Source organism: Bombyx mandarina, chromosome 15 (genome assembly GCF_030267445.1).
Source record: "Bombyx mandarina strain Sakado chromosome 15, ASM3026744v2".
In the NCBI taxonomy this organism is placed as follows: domain Eukaryota; kingdom Metazoa; phylum Arthropoda; class Insecta; order Lepidoptera; family Bombycidae; genus Bombyx; species Bombyx mandarina.
In genome coordinates this window covers 5,460,810-5,470,944 of record NC_143221.1, presented here as the reverse complement: position 1 = coordinate 5,470,944, position 10,135 = coordinate 5,460,810, and the positions used below count along the sequence as shown (strand labels likewise).

General features: G+C 38.4%; 3 protein-coding genes across 3 annotated transcripts in view; 1 reads left to right on the top strand and 2 right to left on the bottom strand.

Moving 5' to 3' along the window:
* LOC114245537 (brahma chromatin-remodeling complex ATPase subunit) overlaps nt 1–713 on the bottom strand; it is a 28,605-nt gene extending 27,892 nt beyond the window's left edge. Inside the window, exon 1 of the mRNA XM_028177740.2 lies at nt 4–713. Coding sequence (XP_028033541.2) covers nt 4–447 — 444 coding nt within the window. The 5' untranslated portion in view covers nt 448–713. The remainder of the gene's footprint in view (nt 1–3) is intronic.
* Nucleotides 714–5,201: 4,488 nt separating this feature from the next.
* Nucleotides 5,202–7,882, top strand: por (Protein-serine O-palmitoleoyltransferase por). Its single transcript, XM_028177716.2, has one exon. It carries the CDS (start codon nt 5,500–5,502, stop codon nt 6,823–6,825), a length of 1,326 nt encoding a protein of 441 aa, XP_028033517.2. The 5' UTR covers nt 5,202–5,499; the 3' UTR covers nt 6,826–7,882.
* Nucleotides 7,514–9,099, bottom strand: LOC149501430 (DNA repair protein XRCC2). Its single transcript, XM_089733036.1, has one exon. The coding sequence runs from the start codon at nt 9,003–9,005 to the stop codon at nt 8,199–8,201; it is 807 nt and encodes a 268-aa protein (XP_089589162.1). The 5' UTR covers nt 9,006–9,099; the 3' UTR covers nt 7,514–8,198.
* Between the last annotated feature and the right edge of the window lie 1,036 nt (nt 9,100–10,135).

Sequence of the window (10,135 nt, the reverse complement as noted above, 5' to 3'; positions counted from 1 at the left end):
TACCTGGCCAGGTGGCATGTGCCCCATTTGATGTTGTAAATATCCATGAGGTGGTCCTTGGGCTGCTATATTGGAATGCTGTGGCCCTCCTGGCATATTTGGATGCCCGTTGGGGCCTGGTGGATGGGGCTGGTGACTTGGAGGTCCTGACATGTGTGGTCCTACCATATGCGGTGGCATTTGATGTCCACTAGGTAATCCTGGGTGTTGTTGGGAAACACCCGGTGGACCATTAGCATTGGCTGCTATAGCTCCGGAAGGAGGCATATGGTTAGAAATTGATGGCGGCCCACCACTCGATGGATGTGAAGACGGTGGTCCGTTTACGTGTTGGTTGTATGGACTATGCGGCGAATGCGGCGGCGCCGGGCTTTGGGTTGGAGGTCCCATTGGGCTTGGCGCCTGTGGCGGTGGCATTGGACTACTTTGAGGAGATGGACTTGCCATTTTATTTCCTCACAGGATTATATTACATGTAACTATTAAATTAGAGGTGGTTAAAGCGACCTACTATGGCGGGCGGAAATACACAGCACTTTTCTTCCTTTCATATCTTACTTGAATTTGTACAACGGCACTGGGTTTTGTTGAAATCGATTTTAATCATTTATTTAATTGCACATATTTATATTGCGACTTGGATTCTTAGAAATACCACACTCATTTAGCTTTCCTCTCAAGATTTGTCTTTTTTGTAACAATAAAATTTTACTTTTGATTCGTTCCTTGGACAAGCGAAAGGAAATTAGTCCAAACAGCCAAATCTTTGTGATGAAAGTTGAAACCAGATCTGTTGTATATGAAAGAAAGAAGATCTTGTAGGATGGTTAAATTTGAGGGGATTGGGTTCTGTAGGTGATGAGGGGCTATTTAAAAACACAACTGCTTCATTATAATTATATTGCAGATAGCTTGAACACTTTTACACCATTATACAATTATTATATATATTTTTATAGAACTATTACATGTTTCTCTTGCTGTGTCTAGATGAGAAGTTCTGACATTTTCTTACGAGAATACAATGATCTATTTTTTAAACATTTAAAGAATTCTAATATTCGAAATCTAATCAAGTGTCAAGTGTTGCCTGCCATTACATTTATATACAAACTCCAACAGATCTTTATATAATTTTTAACACGCTTCCATTAATTTCATGCGTATCTTTGTATCTGTGTAAGTATGTATGTATGAAACGAAAACTTTGAACATGATTTTGACCCCCTTCTAAACAGCGAAATAGCTCGAAATTCGGTATACTTATCAAGGACCGATAACATGTAATATTTTAGTAAGACTGGTTATCCTTACTTGGATAATCAGGATTAGCAGTTTTTTGTTGTTGGGACTTTTGTTACGACCAAAATGCAAGTCACGCAAGGAGCCATGGAACGGGCGATGTTAGGCAATTCTCTACGGGATAGAATGCGCAATACCGAAATCCACAGAAGAACTGATATAACTGATATAGCAGAAGTGATTGCTCGGAAAAAATGGAAGTGGGCCGGCCACATACGCCGTCGCACTGACAATCGGTGGAGCACAAAAGTACTAGAGTGGAGACCTCGTACTGGAAGTCGTAACGTGGACAGACAGCCAATGAGGTGGACCGATGACCTGGTCAAAATGGTTGGTAGAGACTGGATGAGAAAGGCAAGAGACCGAAGAAAATGGGGTCCATTCGAAGAGACCTACACTCATCATTGGGTGGACACGGGTTGAAGAAGAGAAGAGAAGAGAAGAAATATGTCCGCCGCCCCCGCCATCCCAGACCCTTCGTTTCATGTCGAACGCTCTGTCGGCGGGGCGTTCTTAGGGGGTGTCGCGAGTCTAGTTACAGTGTTTTGGGTCAGAACCACCCTGCCAGGTCGGGACGCGATACACCACCAACCGGTCACTCTTATGATGCTACTCTTTGGCATCGCGGTTCTAGTTTTTTTTTTTCCTTTCTATTCGCTGGTTGCCGAAGAAGCCATTCCAGCTAGGTAGCATTTGGTAGGCAGCGGCTTGGCTCTGCTCCTGGCATTGCTGAAGTCCATGGGCGACGGTAACCACTCACCATCAGGTGGGCCGTATGCTCGCCTGCCTACAAGGGCAAAAAAAAGAAAAAAGATACGCCCGGACGGGTAGGTTAGGTTAACGGGTCACGTCGTCACTAGGATCCGACGGTTGGGGCTCGAGGTGGCGCTCGACAAAACCCAGGCCCTGTTGTTTCACGGGCCGGGACGAGCGCCGTCTGTGGGTGCCCACCTCATGATCGGAGGCGTCCGCGTCGGGGTCGGGGTGACCGGTCTTCGGTACCTCGGCCTCGAACTGGATTTACTGGTGGTAGGACCTCTTGTGAGTCCGCACGGGTAGGTACCACCGCCCCGCCTAGCCTATTTCTGCTGTGAAGCAATAATGCGTTTCGGTTTGAAGGGTGGGGCAGCCGATGTAACTATACTGAGATCTTAGAACTTATATCTCAAGGTGTGTGGCGCATTTACACTGTAGATGTCTATGGATTCGATCTCGCGGACTGGGTGGGCCGCGACCGCGGATGCCTCACCTTCCGGCTGACACAAATGTTGACCGGCCATGGTTGTTTTGGCCGGTACCTTTTCAAGATAGCCGGAAGGGAACCGACGGCGCAGTGCCACCATTGCGCAAACCGCGACGAGGATGACACAGCGGAACCCACATTGGCGCGTTGCTCTGGATTAGACGAGCGACGCGCCGCCCTCGTCGCGGTCATAGGAGAGGACCTCTCGCTGCCGCGCGTCGTGGCTACGATGCTCGAGGCCTGATGTTATGGGCTATGTTTCACGTCGAATTATTTGGTGAGATTGACGAGCACAGTTACCAGGACCCCCACGCCTGGTTCTAATGCTAGAGCTCCAGGCGTCTAATGACAATGTTAGTGGATCCTTGTGTGGGTTCTTTGAAACTGTTTATTTTTCTAAAGGAAATTCTAGCATTTGGAGTAATTCTAGATACGATTTTTATAATAGGAAATATTCTTAGCAATTACGGTTTATAATTGTAACTGTTGGAGAATTGTAAACATAATTTATATTATCTGTAATGTCAAAAATGGTTCACATTTTTGCTCACGTGTGACGCCACCGTCCTTCCTTTTCCTAGCGTGTTTCATCTTGTTACTGTTTGCATTAAACCGTTACATTTTTTATTCCGGAGTATTATTTCAACAGTAACAAATGGTTTTTTGTTTCCAAAATAGTTTCAACTTCTACCATCACTACTATTTTTTAAGGAATTGAAACTAATTTTTGCCAACTAGTGAGCTTATTACATAGGTACCGTAAAACGGGGTAATTAGGGATTAAGAGGTGAATGGGAAAAAAATTAGGAAAATCTTTCGACGCTCAATGTTAGTTTTTTAATCTTTGCAAAATCTTCCATTTTTTGTAGTGTAATAGTAGAATGTTGAAAGTTCACAAAACGACTCTGAATATGCATGATCACGGAATAGATAAATAAGTATTCCGTGCGCATGATAATAGCTGCTAACTTATAAAAAATCGCATTTCAAATTAACTTCTTGTGTAATTATTTTAGTGCTAGAAACTTTGCTCTTTTTAATTTATTTGATAATATTAAAAGACAACTGTGATTTATAAACATTATTTAGTGTTTGACCATCATATATATTAAAAGTAAGTCTCAGTTGTTATTGGTTTTAATGTTTTTTGATAATATAAAAATACATGTAAAAATCTGTTGTTTTTGGGGATAATTGGGACGTCTAAGGTACAAATAACAACGAAAAAGAGGTCAATTGGGATGACAATAAGTTAAATGGGAGCGACCTAAATATAAATAGGTACAGGTTTTTTTTTTTTTTTATTTGGCAAATATTTATATTATCAGTTACGTATTGTTTTCTATTTTTAGATATGCCTCGCGTGTACGTACCAAAGAGTGCAAAGCCTTATGAGAGATATGATCCCTTAATATTAAAAACAGCAATAGAAGCCTATGAAATTCCGAATAAGTCTTTAGTTGAAATAGCTAAGCAATTTAACATAAGTAAGTCCCGACTAGGCGCGTCAATACCCCCGCCCCCGCCGTTCGCCCAATCACGATGTTCGACCAGCCCATACCGTGGGCCCCGAAGGTCAAATATTTAGGCGTCACCCTCGACAGTAGGATGACATTCCGCCCCCACATCAAGACGGTACGCGATCGTGCCGCCTTCATTCTAGGACGTCTCTACCCGATGATATGTAGGCGAAGTAAAATGTCCCTTAGAAATAAGGTGACACTCTACAAAACTTGCATACGCCCCGTCATGACCTATGCAAGTGTAGTGTTCGCTCACGCGGCCCGCACTCACTTAAAGTCATTCCAAATTATTCAATCCCGTTTTTGCAGGATAGCCGTCGGAGCCCCGTGGTTCGTCAGGAACGTCGACCTCCATGACGACCTGGACTTAGAGTCCACCAGTAAGTATATGCAGTCGGCGTCAATGCGCCACTTCGATAAAGCGGCACGACACGAGAACCCTCTCATCGTGGCCGCCGGTAACTACATTCCCGATCCTGCGGACAGAATGGAAAGCAGTCGACGTCGCCCAAAACACGTCATCTCGGATCCGCCCGATCCACTAACGGTGCTTTTAGGTAATTCAAGCACCGGTCACCGTTCTCGTCGAACCCGTCGCTTGCGACGAAGGGCTCGACGAGTAAATTAACTCTCAGACACAGCCCACTGAGTTTCTCGCCGGATCTTCTCAGTGGGTCGCGTTTCCGATCCGGTGGTAGATTCTGCGAAGCACGACTCTTGCTAGGGTTCGTGTTAGCAACGTCATCAGGTTTGAGCCCCGTGAGCTCACCTACAAAAGTTAGGGTTACGCTGACATAGCCTCTCAAGGCTCTCAGCTTAGGTAGGAAAAAAAAAAAAAAAAAAAAAAACATAAGTAAGTCGGTATTGCACAGTCATGTAACAAAAACAATGAAACCTCAAGGTGAACAAAATATCTAAGTGATACATAATAAAATATATTAATATTTGTTCAGAGTGTTCAATTGTTCAATAATTTGTTAAGAGTAACAAATACCTTAAAATTGTTCAAGTTGGATTTTGTCCCTAATCACCCCCTTTAACCGGTACCTACTCATTATGGCCACAATGTTTCAAAATTGACAGCATCTTTAAAGTCAGATGTCTCGTTAAATAATCTCGTTTTTTTATGAATGTTTCACCCATTTCACCCCACTGATTATTCGAATAAAATCCGATTTATCCTTCACTAACTCACTAAGGACACTAACTAAGTGATCTGACTTAAAAGAACTAAGCCACAACGTATCAGTACTATTTATTAATTTTCAATCCTTGTGTGATGACATTTTATATGGAAATGAAACTATGCAATTAATAACCTAAGACATATGTTATGCCGGTTCCGTTCTTCACTACATGAAATGTTTCATGAAAACTTAAAGAAAATTCAAAAATACTGGAAAACTTTGTGTTCTGAAAAAATTTGACAAGATGGATGCAGAAGATGTTTACGCCGAAAATACTTGGACCTACCTATCTATGTGTACAGAACCAACTGTGTACGAAGGACTAAAATTTGCTAAAGATATTTTATTTTCTAATTTGTTACTTCGTTTTACCATTCAGTTTTTACCATTACCTCATAATGTCAGACACAGTTTATCTCTTATTACGGGAGTTTACCTACTGTACAACAACATTGGGTCAGCTATTTTTTGGACAATAGGGCTAACTACTGGATCTTATACAATGATCACAGTGCTATCGTGGACTAAAAGTAAAAGGCGGTCACTGTTTGTGTCATTTACAATAATCACATTTCTTCTATTATGCGAAATATATGTTTTGAATCCAAAAATGTGGCAACAGATCAGAGGCATTCAGATGATTGCTGCAATGAAGATTATTTCTGTTGCAATAGAACTGGATAGAAATATATACAATAACATCCTCAACCCAGTTGAATATGGAGGTTATATTTTTTGCCCTGCAAATTGCATTCTTGGCCCTTGGATGTCCTTTCAAAGCTACAACAAGAGTTTGGAAGTCAGATTCTTGTGCAAGAGATGGTTCAGTATTATTTTCATAAATTTAATCTTGTCAATCTCATTCTTGGTATTATCAAACTGTCTGATACCTTGGTATATTGATGATGATATGCCGAAATGGTTGATAGCATATAGAGACGCACAAGCATTTAGAATGTCCCATTATTTTGTATCAAGTATGTCAGTTCTTTCCATGGTTAGTGCTGGATTTGGGCTTACTAATGACTGCCATTGTGAGCTTAAAGTTACTAGACCTTCTTACATTGAAATACCCAGATCACTTGTTCAAGTTGTTGTTTATTGGAACATTCCAATGCACCAATGGTTGAAAATGTATGTCTTCAAGACATTTCAGCCCTATGGTCAATTTACAGCAATACTCATAACTTATGCAGTGTCATCATTACTTCATGGCCTCAATTTCCAGCTGTCTGCAGTGCTTCTTAGCATTGGAACATTTTCATATGTTGAATATAACTTGAGAAGCAAAATTGCATTAGCACTTGAAGTATGTTGCTTAGCTAATCCATGTTTGAAGCAATGTACTCACAAATATAAGAAAAATAGTTTACTTGCATTGGTTGTGAATTCCATCTTTACATTGATAACGATAATGCATTTAGCATATTTAGGAGTCATGTTTGAGGCATCATTTTCAGTACAAGAGTCAGGGTTTTCATATTTACACACAATGAGTAAATGGGAAAACCTTAATTATTTCAGTCATGGACTTGTTGTCTTTATGTATATCATTTACTTAATGATGTGACTTCCTAATTTAAGTAGTAGCAGTGTCTATTATTAACAATTAATAAATTTAAATCTCTATTTACTTTGATCTCACCTAGTATTTACTTATATATGAACTAAATAAATCTTTAATTATTTTATGTGGATTGTATGAGACGATAAGCAGTAAGAAAGCAGATAAGCAGTAAATTAAGGTATGAATCCCTATTCTTATCATTTTGTTTACAGTAGTTAGGCTGTAAACTTAGACCTCTACATCTTAAGAGGTTACTGGAACTGATAAACGTCACAAAAGATTCCAATGTCAGATTGATTGAATTTTCAACTGTAAGCATTTTTCCATTCTGCCCTCCAACTAGAATTGTTTTTTAATAGAGATAGGCTAAACAGTAGTATCTGGTGACAGATTTAGTTAAAAAGATATCCTTTTATCTACACATAATGTGGTCTACTATATTAGGCAGATGATAGGTATATACCTACAGCCACTCAGTGTTTACTACCTTACAGGAAATAATATTTACAAGACAAAGCCATAACTTCATGTAAAACACTACTCTCAGAATTTTAATGGAAAAATTTGTATATAATATTAATTCTAAATGTTTGTATTTACTAAAACCTTGACTTGTATACAGAATATAGATGCATAATATATCTACATAGTAGTCTCAGGAAAAATGGGCTTAGGTAGTAGTAGCCAGAAACTAAAAATTATTGTGTATCATTTTCTTTATATTTTTTTATTGAAAAACAAATCAATTTCAAATCATCATTTAAGTGCCAAATATTTAAAAATAAATGTAATGCACTGCAATGCTGTTGAGCAGCATGGCATTGCTGTCATCCATGGGCGACAGTGACCACTAGTCTTCAGATAGGCCATATGATAATCCGCCTACAGTGGTAATAATATTTTTCTTGTGTAAGTAACTCGACAACTACTTTTACTAACATTGCTCTAATTGTAAACAAAGTGCCCATCGTTTTATATAATAATTGAAATTGTTACATTTTACTCCTTTTTATGATTGTTTATATATAAAGAAATGCTTAAATAAATAAAGTAGCATTTTTTTCCTTTTTTTACTTAAAGAAATAAAGTTCTATTGGAAAACTGTACCACACAAACAGTAGGTAGATGAAGACTAATGAAAATGTATTAAAGTGATTGAATTTCTTTCAATAGATTGAATAATCTTATTATATCGTTTTAAATTTTTTACTATACAATTTTCTTAAAGAATATCTTAATAACATAAAAAATATCAATAAAACTATCAACATTATTACATAGTGATAACCAAATTATTATTAAATTGACAAAATTTATAGCTGTGATCAAGTAATTCTTCACTACTGACCATGCTTATATAATATGAGTTTATTATTTCAACTATCCCCTCTCAACCAAGTTAATTGATCATTTATTATTTTGAAATATTTCATTTCTTGCACAGATCCAGTGAATATGGAAACATTAAAAATGTCAGTATCGTTCAAATTACTTGAAACTTCAATTTTATAGTTAATTGTTTGTATCTTTGTGTCTTCAGATTCTTTGCTTGAATGAAAATATTGCGGTTTATAGTATAGAACAGGAATTTTGTATTCTTTAATTATAGTTTGAACTATTTTCAGTATTTTTTTTTGATAAAGATCCATTTTTATTATTTTAAAACCTTGCTCTGACCAATAAAATGCTACTAAATTTTCAATAAGTATTAAACTTATGTTTGGATATGCCGAAACCACATTTTCAAAGTTGTAAAGAGTACAATAAAATTGAGTTGCATCATAAACTTCCAACAAATGAAAGTTCTTTAAACTTTTAAGTAATAAGGTATCTAACAGAGTTGTATCTAAGTTTCCATTGCTATTATACTGAGAAATTTTTAATAGTAACTTTTGCGTCAAAACTTTTAATATTTTTTCAAGACTAATAGATCCATCGGTTGCCAATAGTACCACTCCTATTTCAGGGCCGTCGAGCTCACTTGGAACTAAAGCTTCACAAATAATGTCAATTATTAAAAATGAAGCTCGTTTTCCATCGCTAGACATTTCAATTAAATCTTCATTTTTAATACCAGATTCAAATAACGTTGGGTAATAATTTCGAATTTCTTTATTCATTCTTAATCGTGACAGCAACTGTATTCCTGATTCCATTTTAAACTTCACTGGAGTAGAAGCCATGATTAATTTTAATTAATATTATGATATTGCATAAATAACCGTTAATTATTACAAAATACTGAGCACAGATATTATATAATAGATTAGTTACTACCATAGATTATACACTTAATACATGTTACTACGTATGTAGGTATGTAGTGATAGTGTGGGCCAGTTTTTCACACAGGTACTGTTAGCTACATAAAATATTGAGTGTATTATATATGAGATTATGACAGAAAACGAACAATATCATTCACGAGTACCCGTAGGTAGTAGAAAAATTATGACGGCATTGTAAACAAGTTTATTCAATAGAAGCCTGATTGCCATCTAAACATTACGTTTACGTCACAGACTATATTGGATATTGCGTACGTTTTGACTACATAATATATCAGAAATTCAGTCCGATCGATGAAGGGATACGTTTCTTGAGTATATATATAAAGCGGATCAATAGATAATACTTGCGGCCTGATCACCCTCTTCGGCCAACATAGGTTGAGTATAGTAGAGTAATCCGGAAACACAAGAAGTCGGCGTCGGGACGGTACTTCGATAAACTATGCGTGATGATAATCGCCTTAACGCTGCTACCGCTGACTACTACTTGAATTCTTATCACGCAGGAGCCAGTCACCGTTGATGCCCTAGACATGTCCTTACGGATCCAGTCTTTAGCTCTAACACTAGTAGAGAGGGACCCTGATATCCGTACTCTTTGCCGAGTTCGACGAGTAAGTACGGTACTAACCTAACCTAAACATCAGCCCGCTGAGTTTCTCGCCGGATCCTCTCAGCGGTTCGCGATTCCGATCCGGTAGTAGATTCATTCGTGCAGCAGCTACTCTTGAGGTATTAGGCCTCCTTTGGAGGCGCTCGGGACTCGGGTAGCTATGGTAGTAAATCCCACCCTGCCTGGCTGAGCCCTTGCTCGCCCACCTAGCCTAGTAAAACTGGAAAGGCTTCCGAGCCACCTGTAATATCTCAATCATAAAAAAGTAATACTCGCGGCTTGTGAAACTTAATTTAGAGTTCAGTGCGTGCTTAGCTACATGATGTGTTCGTATATTCGAGCTGAGTTGTTCAAACTTAATGTACCTTACTTTTAGTTTGAACAATGTAAAGTGGGTGATAGACGTATG

Excerpts from the sequence above, each read along its gene's own strand:
- por (XM_028177716.2), top strand. The coding sequence starts at position 5,500 with ATGGATGCAGAAGATGTTTACGCCGAAAATACTTGGACCTACCTATCT.
- LOC149501430 (XM_089733036.1), bottom strand. The coding sequence starts at position 9,005 with ATGGCTTCTACTCCAGTGAAGTTTAAAATGGAATCAGGAATACAGTTG.